Here is a 17,032-nt window from a genome sequence, read left to right as displayed (position 1 = left end):
ATTATCATTGTTATTATCATCATTGTTATTATTATCATGGTTATTATTACCATTGTTATTATTACCATTGTTATTGTTACCATTGTTATTATTACCATTGTTGTTATTGTTATTATTACCATTGTTAGTTTTACCATTGTTATCATTGTTATTATTACCATTGCTATTATTACCATTGTTATTGTTACCATTATTGCCATTGTTATTATTACCATTGTTATTATTACCATTGTTGTTAATATTATTACCATTGTTAGTTTTACCATTGTTATTATTGTTATTATTACCATTGTTATCATTGTTATTATTACCATTGTTATTATTACCATTGTTATTATTACCATTGTTAGTGGAAACAGTGGTGTGTGTGTGTGGAGCCATGCTGTCTCCATGGGCGGCTTGAGGTGCAATCATTTCCCTCCCGGGCACTAAGCGAACCTCACCAATAGAGGATTATTTTCCCCGACGCGGTCGGCTATTTGTGACGACCTCATACCGGCAGAGATAAGCAAGCGAGTAAGCGAGTGAGGATTTTTTTCTTTTAAGCTGCTCACATGAAAAAAGCCCCATTAAGCAATGATAAGATAGGAACTACCGTAGAGTATTTTAGTATTTGAATTTCTTGATTGCAAATTATAATGGTTCCCATATTTCCCACAATTGTTTTCTGATGTGCATCTCTACGTGCGCTTTTAGAAACGTGGTGCAAATTGTACAAATGCACTTTACGGAAATTGTGTGCACGCGTAAATAAAGCTTCGCAAACACAGATGTTATTGCCAAGGTTATGGGCGGGGAAAGGGAATTGCCTCATATCTTTTTTTCTTTGAAGCTCATGATGGAATGTTTTTTTTTGTGTGTGAGATTAAGAGCCTTTATCAGAGCCAGCAGTTCTCATCGTTAATGTCAGTGTCGGAAGTTTGAGTTGTTTTCATGTAGATTTAATTTAGCACAAAAAACAAACATTCCATGTATAGCTTAGACAGGTTGTAAGGGCAAGTGCCACCGGAAAACGCCTCTTCAAGGCTGGCATAGCCCATGAAGGGGGTGGTGTGGCCGGAACCAAGTCGAGCCAACTGTTTCTTCCCAGAGATGATGACCTTCGAGATGGACCAGGACCAGTTAAGATTTTTACCACCGATGTTGGCCATGAGTGGTAATCAAAATCAGATTGTCAGGTTTGTAGCGCATTTTGCTAGCCACTATATTTACGCATTAAAAAACAGACACACAAGCACACGCATATATGCACCAAGAGAGATGAATTAGTTCAGATAATGAGACATTAAAAGTATGCTCAGAATTACACTAACAGCACTGAATTGAACATAAATGAACATGGATAATTATTATACGATTATGACACAAACATTGTCAACATCTGCTACAATGATGCCAGCTTATGTTAGCGTGATCAAATATACATCCACATGCATGGGTGTGCATGGCGCGTGCATAATTTTTCTAAAATGTTTTAGGGGCTGTTCCACAAATGAGGCCACCACAAACTTTAAATATGAACCTCGTCATAAACACAGGGTGTCATTTTGAAGACAATTATCTCCAGGTTTTAACAAAACATGGCTTATATATGGAATAAGCCAACGTTTTGACACGCACCATCCCAAGGTGTCCGTCCGATGTTGTTTCTTTCACAAGCGTTTCTCCCTTATCGATAAAGGCAGACAAATGATTCATATCTGAATCACAGTCCTAATCGGTTGATATACTGTGCCCAAATAAAAAAAAGCCACTTTTTGATGATAACCGACTGTCAACTACAAATATATTTTTAACGGGTCCGACATGTACGTCCAAAATCGTGGAAAGTAATAAGGTAAAGACACAGCCCTGCAATTCCTTGCTCGTGCCACTACTGGCAGATGGGCCTCCGCGAGAGGGAATTCTTAAGAGAGTCCCATACATATAGAGGGTGTTTTGCTTACTTGTCCATGCTGACCAGGCATCTTTAGAAGAGGCAATCGTTTAAATGCCCCCACTGTTAAAATAAACTGAACCGGGGCGCTGTGAATCTCGTTCAGGAATTAATCTTGACCGCGCTTGAAATGAAGTCATTGGTTGTGTCGTGCCGGCACTTTGATTTTTTATTTGGGGACACGGCAGACACCCCTCCCCCCTTCTTCTTATTATTTTGTCCCCTGCAGCAGCGGTGCGGATGGGAGATGCCAACACACAAGGTGAATATGAAACATCCAAGGTGACTGCAAGGGAAGCAGGCGTATAAATTAAATTTTTGCATCAGAGAATTGATTTCAATGTGCTTCTGTTTTATCACGGTGATGGACAAGCCGATAAATGTGGTGATTAAGTTGCTAGCCGCGAGAGCGGAGCAGTTTTTTTGCTGCTGAGTGCGACGGTACATTAATCCTGAATTGCAGAGCATGACCAGGATTTAACCTCGCCGGACCCGGCCAGCCAGCGTTATCACGTGCTCTGTGATCATCTGCCTCAGCTGTGCCAGGGGAGACATCGCGTTGGTGCTCATCAGCAAGTCTGGCTTGTCTTAGACGTGGCGTTCGTTGGGGGTGGGTTTTTGCAGATGTTGTATATAAACATTACCCTTTTGCATAACGTACATATTACGGGGCTACGTTGTAGGCAGCAAAGGACTGTGCAGCAATATCCATTGTTATGCTGTATTTTTCTTCTATGCTCACACGTCCATGCCCTCTGCCATAATCGACTGGTACTGACTCGCATGGTGAAGTATGGTCAAACACCCGACTCCCATGACCGATGCGGCGTGGAGAAGCCCCCGTCAGGTTGCGGATTGACAACAAAGCCGTACGTGTGTACACGTGTACATACGTACATGTGGTGTTGCACGCAGTGTTACATGTGGTATGCATGTGCACTTGCAAAACATGAGTAATCATGTTCTGCCAGTGCCTGTGGGAAATGTCAATTGTGAGAGTCTCTCAGCTCAGGGGTCAATTATTCCTTCTTTTCTGGGAATGCATTTTATTTGTTTGTTTGCTCCAGCGTTTAATCTGATAAATCGGCATTTCGTGATTTATGTGTGTGTGTGTTATGTCGAGTAAATCCCGGTCTTTCACTCCAGAAGACCGAGTTGTTCTTGTTGTTGTTGTGTACACGGTGTGATGGCCACAGAGCTGGGGCAGCTCACAACAAAAGCAACTTTCCCTGTACCCTCGGTTTTAGAAGGGTGGAATTTATGTACGGCGCTTCTGTTACTTGAGTCAACAATGCAACGAATTTAGACTTCAACCAAAACAAAGGTAAAATGTGCAGCCCTGACATTGCTTTTTCATGTGACTGCTGCCAGAAGCCCCTTCACTGGCGAGTCTGAATTGGTTGATGTAGTATGCCAAGTAAAAAAATCAAATTTTTGGTTATTCTGAAGCTCACCTACATCTTTAACTGGTCGGAGGTGTACGGCCAAAATGGTTATCGGTAAAGGTGCATCCCTGCAATTGCTTGCTCATGCCACTGCTGGCAGAAGGGCCTCAACGAGAGGAAACTCTTAAGACAGCCCCAAATCGAGGGGGTGTAGTACTCCTCCTCCTCCATGCTGACCTGACATCTTAGAGGACGAAGAATTACCCACACTCGCCAACAACAACTTGCCCATCAACTAACTGTTATTGTTTGTCTTGCATCACATTGGGATTTCTGCACACAGCGTTGTAAAACGGTGAGGTTTTTTTCTGGAAGATTTGCTGGTTTATCCAGGATGTTTCTGTTGCTCGTCGTCGCTTTAAGGTGTTTCTCTGTTCATATTTAGTTTGTTGCGGTTGCACCCGACTCAAGAGCCGCTTGGCTCACAGGGCTATACCTAATAAATGAAACTTGTGGTGAACCCGTTTATACTTCTGGGTGGACCGAGGGGGTGGGTGGGGGAATTTAATTAACTTGCTACATAGTTTTCAAATGCGATGGAGAATTGGGCAGTGTACTGGATTCGTATTGTTCCAGCTGAAACGAAGACAGCACTTTCCCTCTGAGCTCCATCCCGTCACCACAGCGGCTTCTCCAAAACAAATGATTAATAGCTGAACACACAAACGAACGAAGAGGGACGACTCAACGTTCAAATAATTTGGAGGAAGAGCTCGTCCCTGTCCTGACGGCTGTGCCCTGCGTTTCCCCACAGATGGATCCGGTGCAGAAGGCGGTACTCAACCACACGTTTGGGGTTCCCACGCCACCCAGGAGGAGGCAGCTCATCACCTGCAACATCTGCCAGCTGCGCTTTAACTCGCAGGTCGAGCACCGTCGTCCCCGCCGTGTAAACACAGCAGGCGCACGAGGCGCGCGCCGTCGACGCGACGATTCGCTGTCGCTTAGTCGACGACGACGACGTAGCACGGCGGCGCGTTCCCCTGTTTGCTCTGCTAAACATTGACTTGTTCTCCAGATTTTTTTGTTTTGTTTTAAAGCATTCATTGCTTCGTTGGCTGCCCGTATTATTATTATTATCGCGTAGGACAAAGGAGACTGCTCCACTAAATAGAGCATTGATCTCTTTCAGCGGCCGTCTCGGCAGGGGGATGCTCGCGCGCGTGCGCTACAGCGCACCCTCGTTTTTATTTTCTGCATGCAGCGCGCATGAGTTTCCCATCAGTTATCTGGCTTAATAGACACGGAGAAGATCGATATGCCAATTTACTGTCAAACCAGAAGATGCTCCCAGCTCCAAGGTGGTGGGGGCAGGCGGGTGGTGTACGATCAGGCGAGGTGTTAAAGGAATCTGGCTTCTTGACTTGTGCACTCATTAAATAAATCGCAAGTCACGGGAGAGTGCCCGCCTAATGAAATGGAGGAACAAGTTGCGTAAATCTGCCGATGTCTTTGAACTTTGACGTAAAGGACTTAATTTTTTTAATACTTACTCTCTGTTTTTTTATATTTTTATTGAGGATTCCATTTAGCTGTCATCGCTAGTCCCTAAAAAGATTTTGGATATCGGCTTGTCCAGTTAAAATACCCCATTATAATGGAAGGTCAACGATTGGCGATGGGTTGATGGCTTAAGAGGCACTTGGAGGCACATTATTCCTATCACAGCACCTCATTAGCGGGCGGAGAGAAGTCTGGCAGACGCAGCAGGAGGGGATAAAACAAAGTGAGAGACACTGGCTCCTGCTAAGTGGTAACAGGAACATAAACCTCTCCATGAAATGAAAGGAAGAAAATTTTAATAATTAAGTAATGTTGTGCAGGGACCGATTTTGGTATGGGAGGCAGGACATTGTGGGGTTTACATTCGGAATAGCGATGCTAATTATGCACGGCACCGTGAACACAAATGTAAGGCAAGTATTCATTTTTGTGTGACTTTAAGGCTGCATCATCTTATGACACACACAAAACAAAATTCTGAATATATAAGACATCGCAAACTGATGTGCGGTCCTTCGGACGGTCCATCGAAACCTATTCTGTTCACAAAACGCAATGTCTGCTCACAGGGTGGTGAATTGCAGTGTTTTACTACAAAGTCCTTGTACGACCGAACAAATGACCTGCTCCCCCAGGGCAATGGGCGGCTTGGGTTGACTCATCTCGTCAGCCTGGCCATTTTCCTACGCAGTTTGAGTTGTCAACATCAAGGCCTGGCCGCCCGAATGAGCGGAACAAAAGCATCGGCGGCTGAGCCTGCTGCGTCGCAGTCAGACACACACACGCGCCGGCGTGACGGGTGATGATGCACTGTGGCGAACAGCAGGCTGAGCTGGCAGGCTGACAGCATGCGCGGGGGGAACAGAGACCACATATGGGCATTTAATTACGGCTGTCAGTTTAATAAAGTTTTTAAAGGATCCTCGCAGAGATAGGCTTTTCTGGATTGATTCTGCCCTCTGAGGTTTTCACGCGTTTGCCGGTTGCGCTCCGCGTGTCACGCGGCTGAATGTACGGACTGCTGCAGATAACATACCGCTGCCGCCGACCGCTGTCAGGGAATTCGCCGTAAGCTGCCGCAGCAATTGCGAGATATTCTTAAATAACGTTGCATGTCGACTGATAATTGTCATCTCCATTGTGACCTTCCGTCTCAATGGTTTTTCACGTGCTTCAACAATAAAGGATGTCTGTATAGGTATGTGTATATATGTACGTGCATTGAATTATGCGCGTGTGAATGATTGTTATTATTAGTTATGTATGTATGTTACTCATACGCTGCTTTTCATTTCGGACCATGCGAAGAAACGAGATGTGCAAAGCAAACAATAGATAATCTAAACGACAGATAGTTAACTGAGACAGTAAATAAGTATAACCCGTAAAAACAAATTTTTTCACTATAAATCCTTTATATGCGTGGCGGCTAGAGTCCTCTCGTCCTCTGGCTTGAGATGGCTGCCACCTATGGGTCAGATGATTGTCTGCCAGTATTAAGCAATTGGTAATTAAATATTTATTTGTTTTCCCTAAACAGTGTAAAATTTGGGAAGCGAACTTAATATAAAGGATTAAAAAATATATAGCAGCCAGTGCAAATAACATGCGTTTGTGAACAGCACAAACGAGTCCGTATTTACGAAACAGAGAACCAATTCTTGAATCGAACCCTGCCCCCGAATCGTGACAACTAATCGAATTACTAAGCACGTGCTGAATTGACGAATGTATTCGTGGCTATTAATGCATTCGTGGGCGAGTTGCTGATGAACAAAGTACCAAACTGACAAAATCACTTATCAGATTCTCGCTAGAAGCTGTGGTCTTGCGTGCCCTTGATTCTGAGACATCTGTGCCTGCAATGCATGTGGGAAAAACTGGCATCGCTGTTTGGAGGGGAAACATCTTGAAACGTGATTGCATTTTATGTAATATTAATATAGATTGCACTGTACTGTTCTGTAAAAAAAACAATTATCGTCTTGTCTTCTAGAAAACGACTCATACTTTGGTGACAATTCCATCATTGGCTCCAGCATTGCAACCAGGAATTGAACGGAGGACTTGTTTTTCCTGCTGCCAAACGGGTGGGGGGGGATCTCCAAGCGCAATAGCTGCAATTTCAGGAAAGTGCCACGTTTTGAAGCCATCGGTGTTGTCATTATGGCACCATTACTCCATCCCCGCTTCCCTGCTGCTGCTGCTGCTGCCCGGCCTTCGCTACGCCCCATTCCTTCAGTTCTCCCCGTGGCTCTAACCTGCTGCTGATGGGGGTCACAACGCTGTTTATTTTCATTACCGCAGGACCCCGCAGGCAACGCTACAGTCCCGCAAACGCAGCGCACACTTTGCATGGAATATTAATTGCCTACGATTTCAGAACGCTGGCTGCTCGTACTTTGTGGAAGAATTTGACACGCACAAAATGTGTTGCTTTGACGTATGCACTCTCTTCTCTCTCGCTTTGATTTAATTACTGTACCATGATATATTTTTTTATTACGAATTGCAGCTTAATTGCGGTGACGGTATTAAGAGTCGCACATTGTAATTAAACCAAAATTATGAATGCAACATGGGCAAACACATGCTCACGTTCGCTGCCACTTTGATATTGAAATTTTTTTACGGTGGTGTTGTACAAGAGGCCAAGCTTCAGTGTGCATGGGTGTTTTCACAATAAGCCAAACATTGATGTAGGAGGCTTGTTCCCCTGGGGAGAAATTGATGTGACCGGCTGTCAGTTTGACGTTATGGAGCGAGGAATCATTTGGGGTGCCGCTCTGCCAGGGTGGCTGACTCGGGAATGCGGAACTAGGAAGCCACTGGGGCATGAAGTCAAGTAATTGGTTAATTATTACCGTGTAGATTCAACCCTCGATCAATAATAATAATACAGTAATAATAACGATCGTCATTATTACTGAAAATAAACCCGGTGTGTAATACATTAATGGTAATTTCAACGTGTTTGCCTTTCATGTTTTTAAATCGTCTGCATTTATTTGTGTTGATTGTACTGCGAATTAGATGCTTAGCTCGGGTGAATGTCCATGGATAGCGCTGTAAGACAGCATTAAAGCAATGACAATCCTAAAAACAATTTACATGGTGATGATGATGAGGATGCATTATTAGGTACTGGATTCCCTATTTAGTGACATCATAAGCTAAGTGATTTTTTTTAACACCGAATAAAATAAACCTCCAGGATAATCCGAAGCTTTTATGCTTTATCAAGAGCATGCAGGCATACAGCTTGAATAAAGGAATACACTCGTTCACATTATTAAAGCAATCAAATCAAATGTCAGGGTACGTTCTAGTATCCTGGCTTAACTAATATTGACTGACATCACTATCCTTTGTCTCTTACATGCTGCTTTCCATAGGCCAAAGTAAGCGTTATAAAGGTAGGCTGCAAACCTTTGAAGGGAAGCCACTAAAATATTAATATAAATGGAAAAATACGTATTGCAGTTGGGTCAAAGATTTATTTTGTATATGCAGAGCTGCATTGCGTACTCGAAGCTATCCAGTCGAAGTACTTTATGTTTTCCCACTGGCATGTTTATGATTAACAGCTGACATAAACGGAGCAATTTAGACACGTTATTATTGCAGTATTTTAATTATATTCCAACTTTCAGGCCATTGAAGCACTTACCAAAGTAATACACTCTGTTTTATGTAAAAAAAAATGCGTTTGGCAAACATAAGCAGTTAAGTCCGTCAAAAGATACGGTGCAATGCGTGTGCGTTTAAAAACGTCAAGACGAAGCAGACTTGGCGAGCACTCGCTCGTCGGTACGAGCAATCCGACCCAGAGCTCGTGTGTGTGTGTGGGTTTACTTGCCACGTATTCTAGAACACTCGAACATACATCTGGGGAAACATGAAACTATATTTATTGGAAGGCGACAACATCCATATACTTTTTTTTAGATTTGAAGCTTTCGTGACTGCAAGGATTCATACTCTTAGTTCTTTCGGTAATTTTAATTTCATTTTTTACCTACGTGACTTTACCGAAAGAACTAAGGGTATGTATCCATATACTTGCAATGTACACATGGGTCGGTTTTTCTCGGTTATCTTTACAATGTGTGCGTTTTTAAAATAAAAATTATTTCTAAATACACGGCATATGCATTTGAAGGCGTTTCCACAATCCGTCATTTCCAGTGACAGCATTGTCCAATTTGTATATATTTGCAATCCAACGAAATGCATGCATTTCGCTCAATTTTCTTCCGGCTAATGCTGTCGATAGCCAAGCCTGTGGATGCTCGTAGCACAATAACGCAGCAACGTTGCGCCTCCTAAATTAGCCGTCAGCAGGTGCGGCCTGCTCAGTGCTGCACTTAGTCTGGCAAGCCGAGCCACAGCCCCGCCGCCGCACGCAGCAGCAGCACTTATCTCCTGCCTCCGGTCGGCTAATTGAGGGCACCGCTGAGCCAATCATTAGGTACGAGCGCCGCACATCCGTCACGTTGACTGCAGATTGCGCGGTTTTACTGCAGCGCTGGCACCGAAGCTGAAGCCATTCTTGGCGATTATGTCACCTCCCCGCCACAGCTGCATTCTGCACATCGATCCGATTAACAGATGTGCAAGACCTAATCTAGGGGTTTTCAAATGTGAGGGTCAAGCTCCGTGGCATAGCGTGGTTGATATGGGCCCTGGTGCAAGTACAGGCAGTCCTCGACTTACGATGGAGATGCGTTACGACGACCCCATCGTAAGTCGAAAATATCGTAAGTCGAAGATGGCCTATAGCCTACCCAGGAGTCTTAAAGAATGGTGATAATTTAGCAAAACAGAGCAATTTATAGTACCGTACTGTATAAACTATATACTGTATGTATTTATTCATTACAATACTGTATTGCACAGTAAAATGTAAAGTAAAAAAAAGGTAAATTCTTAGCCTACCTATATGAACTGCAATTTAATAGAAAGCTTTTTCAGGAAACAATCCTATCTGCGATAAAAACGTTTAACATGCATTGAACGTATCGTATCGTGGTAACCTTAAAATGAAATCGCTAAAGCTACGTATCATACATGCATTGAATGTATCGTAACGTCTCATATTGTAACTGTACTCGCCAAGATTCTGTCCGTCGTCTGCATACTTGAACGATGTTAGGTTGATAATTGTGTTTTTACCCTTCTATCTGGCAACAAAACTGACACCTTTTGGCGTCATCTGGTCCAACCCATGTGCGACTAGGCTCTAAGGAAAGCTGTCTCGGGTGTGGACCAATCAACTTCAAGGACAGTGCATACATTATCAGTTATGTTTTTTTTGTTTACATTATGACTGCAGGTATTGTGGTCTATGCAAACATGACTCCTTGTAAAAAAAGGTGTCAGTTTTGTTGCCAGATAGAAGGGTAAAAAAACAATTATCATATTTTTTACTGGACAAATGAGGTTCCAGTGGTGTCGATGTTAGGTTGTTGATGGCAATTTTGTCGTATCGCTATCGCCATCGTAAGATCTAAATGTCGTAAGTCGAGCCATCGTAACTCGGGGACTACCGGTAATTGAAATGGACCACCGATACAATATCCCCTCCTGCCTGCACACCGTAGCTGTGCCGTTGGTTCGCATGGCCAAGGAAGTATTGTGGAGGGGGCTCTGGGGAGCTGTAGAGGAGTCTCAATTACCCCAAAAATGAACGATGAATTGATATGTGTAACGTAACCAAAGTGAGCAGCTGGATGAGATGTTTGTGTGCAAGCCAGTTTAGTTGTTTTATTGAGTGTGTTGGGTCCGAGTTGCGGTGTTTATCACGTTTAATGCACCGTGGGGTGCACTATTCTAAGAAAAGAGGGGACATACATATGAGGTATGCAGTCGCTCACTCCCTCACCTCTCACCCCTCTGATCAATTCGATAAATTGCCCTGATTTGAGGTTGTGCTTCGATTTAAAAATTGGTTATTATTTTGTCTAGTTTATACTACCGTGTCTACAGTCCCTGCCTTCACGAACCTGCACTCATCAACATGGAGAAGTATGGTCAAATGAATCACCATTACCCACATGGTGTGGGGTAGCCGTTATTCAGCAGTGGATTGACGCATTGATTTAATGGCATGAGCACAGATGGAGAATATGGTGGTGGGTAATTCTCAGGTGTGGTTGAAGGGTGTGCTGGGTCACAGCTGTAGTTATTGTTTTGTACCCACACGTCACATTGTCCTACCACTCCGTGCCATTCCCCTGATCTGTGTGTGCTCAGGTCCAACGGCATACGCAACCATTAGTGAATAGGGCCCTCACAGACAGGATTGTGATTAAGATCCGGCCATTGTTTCTTCATGATAGCTGTGGAGAAAATCTGGTTATTGTGTTGAATTCAGTTCTACCCTGCTCTCATCATTGAACAGCGGATGGGACAACATGGCTTTATCTTCTTGGCTCTTTCGGTAAAGTCACGTAGAAGTGAAAAAAAATCGGAATTCAGATGATGTCTTTCCGACAGACCTGTTCTTCACCTGACGACGGCTGCTTGCGTTGTGGCCGAAACGTCGTGAGAATTGTATTTTATTATGTTTTATTATTATTATTTTATTATCTCCCTTCTACGTGACTTTACCGAAAGAACCAAGAAGATGAATCCCTGCAGTCACGAAAGCTTTAAATCGAAAAAAAGGGCTTTCCATAAACAGTATATCACAAGTAGTACTATTTGTATGAGGTAGTTAATACTTGTACTGCCTGTGTTGATTGTCACAGAACCAGGCCGAGGCTCACTATAAGGGCAGCAAGCATCTCAAGAAGATGAAGACGGCGGAAGCTGAGAAGGTGAAGCAAGGATCCCCGCCTGCCGTCCCAGCAGCCCTGGGACCCCCAGCCCTGAGCCACAGCGCCAGCCCAGCAGGTGACTGCAACAGGCCCAGGTTTTTTTGGAGGGAGGGAGGAATATTTTCCTGGGACCCCAAACTCCACAGGGACCCACGGACAAAAATATGCAAAGAATAACAGGACGGTTTATTGATATTATTGTTATGTTTGCATCGGTTTGAAAAAAAAGTGTGGTTCAAATCTACTTTCATTATTACTAATGATTTTCCATGGATTGGCATTTACTTGGATTATACGGTAGTGTGCATCTAACCATTGCTGAAACTAGTTTGTCATTTTATTGTATAATACACACAGTTTGTTGTTTACGCTGGAGTGCGTGCTGGTAGCGAGGGTGGGAGATTTTGCGCGTGGGAATCGAACCCTGCAACCCGGGGTTCGATTCCCGCTCATGGCCACAACCAGTGACAATTATCTGAACCCATCATGGGCCTCCCCTAGTTCGACTCTGCCTCAAATGAGTACCCAGTGTGGTGCATACACATAGCCACTGGGGAGACAAAGGCGGCCGGGCACCCACCCCTTCGTGTCCCTTTCCGGCCTTCGTAGGTGCTCGCAAACAACACTTGCTCCAACAGTTCTGTTAAGGCTATACAGGGGATCGTTGTCTTTAGAGGAAAGGAGATGGGGGGGGATGGGAATTTTCTGCTCTAGTGTCCAGAGGAAAAGATACCTGAATCGCAGCAAAGTGGTTACATCATTGTCCTGTTGGCAAGATATATCATTGTTCCAAGAACCACTCCTCAGTCACGAGTTAATTATGTGATCTTAATGAAATAATGAATGAGACATGATTGATGCCTGACTGTGATTTTGTATTTAGAGTGGAATATGGGGACCACAATTACAAACCGATCATGTCATGATTTTATTTGCTTTCATTCGAGTGTTCAAAGGACAGGAGGTTAAAAGGATTGAGAGAATTCACTTGGCCTGCACACAGACCCCGACCATCTTTGTCTGTTCCTTTTGTTGTTACACGGGGGCTCTGATGATTAATTCACCGTGGCTTGTGATTGTTCGTGGTGCGTAATTGCCGCACGAAAAAAGAAGAATAGGGTCATTGTAACATCGTCAATGTTACATTGACCTGAATAATTGTGCGGCACCAGTACGTTCGGAGAATAACTGAACATTTGGCACAGACCTATGCAATGCGATTCAGGGCAAGCGTCTTATGAGCCACGTGTTTGTGTATTAAACACAAACGCTTGTGCAAACACTATAACAATATCGCTCAAAGGACGCTGCCTCAAATGGTAAACCGATGTTACTCGGTGTCTATTTATACCATACATGTGGCGAGGTGCTAACATAACTAATTGAATCTGTCAGTTGTCACATTTTTTCTGCCTTTGAGATGAGCACGTGTCATGGAAATTTGAGCAGATTGCCGGGGAGGGCGGCGGTGTTCTATAATTTCCGGTGTTTTATCGTACATGTGTGTAACACGTATGTGGATGATGTTTTCACGTGGTCAAATCAACCCTTTTTGTTTGCATGCAATGTTCACTTGTTACACACTCGAAATGAAGGACGTGGGCAGGTGCTCCAAATCGAGGGCAAACACATTGATTGTGGTCAATCTTTGGGTCCTTTACCTGTAAGATGCAACAGCACGTGTGTCACACACGGCAATCCTCAACCGAGTCGCCATTAACCACGTGACTGGTGTACCAGTCCGGTTAATCAATAACCCTGCCAGCCACCCACCCACAGACCCTACTCAGTTATAGCATGCTGGTGTACACACGTGCATTGATGTACTGCACAGCACATAAGGACTTTCACAAAACCACACTTTACTCCTTTGCTGCAAGAGGGAAATGATTAAAAGAGTGGTCCATTCCTAATGTGCCACACACTGTTGCCAATCGTCTTTGAGAGGCACGCCGCTGTTCTGTACAACTCAGCACGCAGCAGAGGTGCATTTACGTGATGATTGTTTCGGTTCGGTATGAATGTCTCCTGGTGGAACCAAACCGTGCCACTCTTTTTCAGCGTTGCATCAGGAGCAAACAAAAACTGGTCCAAAAGGCACGTGACAAGTGTTTCTGTTACATCAGCAGTGCATGGCTTACCAGAACCTCCCCAGATGCCCTTGTCTCTGCCACAGAATGAAAATAAGGCTCAGAAGATTTCTAATTCTTGAGCCGCTTGATATTTCTAGGATGAGTAACAGCACCGACTTCACACGTGCAAGCACGCACTAGTAAAGCGTAAAGGTGCAGCCCTGGAAATGCTTGCTCATGCCCCTGATCACAGAAAGGCTTCCACCGACGGGAACTCTTGAGAGCCTCGCTGGAGGGTATGTGGCATTCTCTATCACTTGGAAGAGGTGGGAATACCCACACTTTACCCCACCACGCATAACCTACCTATCAACTAAATGTGGTGTATTTATACTGTTGGGTGGATAGATGCACGAGGGATGTATTACATCCATTGTTGCAACTGCTGTGTCAGGAAATCTAACTGGCGACCTCTGCATTGCAAGACCGGTGTGTTGACCGTTACAACTGGGAATTTTATAGTCGCCGACATTCACGTTGTTGATGTTGCTCAAGTTGTTTCCCGTCGTAGCCGTCAGCGGTGCTGCCTTTGCCATTGCACGTGCAGCAAGGTAATGGCGCAGTCGGTTCCTGAATGACACCGCAATCAACGTAAGCCGGTTTCATTCGCCACCGTGCAAAGCCATGGCACTGAGAGTCAGTGTCTGGCACCGCGCCCGCCGCCCCCCCCCCCATCTCAAGGTTGACTGAGCTGGAAATGAGCACTTGTCACTGGGCATGTTTACCGAATGTTGAGGGGCGTGTGTGGTCTGCAATAGATCTGGCCCGTGTATGTATGTATGTTGATCTTCCTTCGCACCGTACATAGACAACCGTGCTAATCGGAGGTGCGGGTTCCCATCTCATCAGCGGCACAGCTGTCGAGTGTGCAGGCGATGCAATTGCGCTCGTGCCCACAGACCAGAGGCACAGGCAGCAGGCAGCAAAAAGGGAGGGGAATTGGAAAGGGGGCCCCATTTCATTCCTTGCACCGGCGCCCATGCCAATGATGCTACGCCACCGCTTGTCATGTGCCACTTCCTTCTAAATGAATGCATCGCAAGAGCGTTTAACCCTTAAGTCGTGCAGACGTTTGCTGAATTGAGATATTTAGCTTTCTCTGCCTTCTTATATGTGTGCGTATGTAATTGTGTATGTTTATAATGTGATGCGAAGCGACAGTGCAGTGGTTAGGGCACTGCACTATGAACCCGGTGACCTCGATTAATTCCTGGCTGTGGGTAAAATCGGTGGCAAGTGGTGCCCGAATCTTCCCTCTCCTTCGTTGGCTCAGCCTTATGTGAGCACTTGATACGATGAGTCAACATCGGCACTGGGGGACGCACGGGAATCCAGTGTGGTCTGTCCACACCACTCGCTTGTGTGATGTTTAGGCCTTAATAGGTGTTTGCTAACAGCACCTGCTGTTAGAAAACACCTGATGGTATGTATAATGAGGGTATGCAATCCAGAGTGAGTAGTGTTAACCCATCTTGTAAAAAAAACATAATAATATGCAGTCACCTAGAACCTCAGCTGTGCCCATGACAGGGTGCTGACATTTTTAAGAGCCTCTATAAAGCCTGTCTCTCTGCATCAACCAACAACAAGCCATCACTCTTTTGTCCACCCTAACTTGTCCATCTTTTACATTTCCTATGCAGGGTGTAGAAATCATCTGCTGAGGAAATGATTTGCATTGATTTAACGACGTTACTTTACCGTGTTCCTTTGTTAATAATCAACCGTGTGAAATCTTCAAATGCAGACTTTTAATTTTTATGGTAACGATTGATTTCAAAATTGCCCTTTGAAGTGTGAAGCTGTATTCATCAATTGATGGTTAACACATGGGATTTTGGATTAGCCTAGCTGTTTCAGTGGAGATCCGTGAGTAATTGTGCATTTAAGCCCCTCTGATAAAATTGGTTAGATTTTTCGGTTTATTGATTTTCATCAAATGTATTCAATTCGCAGAGGGAAAAAACTGCCGAAGAGGATTACAGATTCCTTTTGTTTGGGAAATGTAGACATCGAGAAATAAAATAAAATATAGTGTTGTACAGACCTCAGGCACTGTTTCACGATGGCCTCCCCATGCCACATTAGTAATGTCAGTTATATGACCATATTTCTACAAATTAATCAGTGTGGGTTGATAAAAGTAGGGTGGCCCTGGACTGCTCCAGATATCACGCGAAATACATTTTAAGCATGGCCGACAATTGAACTCAGGTCTTCGGATTCATAGAGCAGGACATGAAACCACTGCGCCACTAAAAATATATGTGCCATATATAGTGTACAAAAATATATAGTTCATAAAAAAAACATGAGACGAGTGCATATCAAGCAGATCTCTCTTCAATTTGCTAATTAAAGATGGAAGAGTGACATTTTAAAGAATGACAATTTTTTTACTTTTCTTTGTTCCTTAAGAAGACACTCAATTATCTGTTACATTATCCACTCACCATCTGTTCATGAGATTTAGGTTTATGGCATGTCATCCCCATCTACTGTCTGAAGCTGCAGTCTTGGCTAGTGACAAAAGGCCAACCAGGAGATAATTTTCTCCTGACACGCAAGAACGGCCGCTAATATTGTTTACACTTTGTTGCCTGATGCCATATTTCTTAAGGACAGTTCTTTACCCACAGCGATGCCCCCCACCCCACCACAATTGGCGTATGAGCACGGAGCACGGTGGGCACAATTTCTCTTCTGGTGGAACGATTCCAGCAAAAAGGCGGCGAGTCGAAGTGCCACCGTATTCACTCCGTGGCAGGTCAAAAGTTATCCGCCAGGACAACAATTGGGCACAGCGCCCTTCATTGTGGGGTTGATTTGCGAGCGGTGCACGCGATTGAGGAATTGACATCACAGGTACAGCTGAGCGCACGCAGTTCTGGTTCCCTGGAACCATATTTCATGCGCGTTCCCGTGGTGAATCATAATTTATTTTCCATTATTCTAACTGCGCTGATGTTCACATATTTAACACTGTCGCTGCTTTGCATAAAATATTTCAGGAATGTGTAGGGTTATGCAGGTCATGAATATGCATTTTAACACCTCAATAAGTCGAATTTCCTGATTTTTTTAAAATGCAGATTTAAAAACATAATTTTCACCGTAATTTTTTTTCTTTTTAATTTATCATTCCTGAGCATCGGCCCAAAAATAGCAAGCGGTCAGCAACATTGTGTGGAGGCC

At 44.1% G+C, this 17,032-nt stretch overlaps 1 protein-coding gene across 4 annotated transcripts in view; it reads left to right on the top strand.

Moving 5' to 3' along the window:
• Window positions 1–17,032, top strand: part of LOC133344863 (zinc finger protein 385D-like) — a 42,580-nt gene that overhangs the window by 10,789 nt on the left and 14,759 nt on the right. For 3 of the 4 annotated variants that reach the window (XM_061555124.1, XM_061555122.1, XM_061555123.1), the window contains 2 exons: window positions 4,136–4,246; window positions 11,637–11,781. In XM_061555124.1, the coding sequence (XP_061411108.1) occupies window positions 4,136–4,246; window positions 11,637–11,781 (256 nt within the window). Of the gene's footprint in view, window positions 1–3,478; window positions 3,677–4,135; window positions 4,247–11,636; window positions 11,782–17,032 lie in introns of those variants that run through there. The other variant, XM_061555125.1, reaches the window with a different exon arrangement.

The sequence above is a fragment of the Lethenteron reissneri genome, chromosome 20 (assembly GCF_015708825.2).
Source record: "Lethenteron reissneri isolate LAM-NWPU_2019-01 chromosome 20, ASM1570882v1, whole genome shotgun sequence".
Lineage (NCBI taxonomy): Eukaryota > Metazoa > Chordata > Hyperoartia > Petromyzontiformes > Petromyzontidae > Lethenteron > Lethenteron reissneri.
The sequence above is the reverse complement of the archived record's forward strand: the minus strand, read 5'-3'. Positions and strand labels throughout refer to the sequence as shown.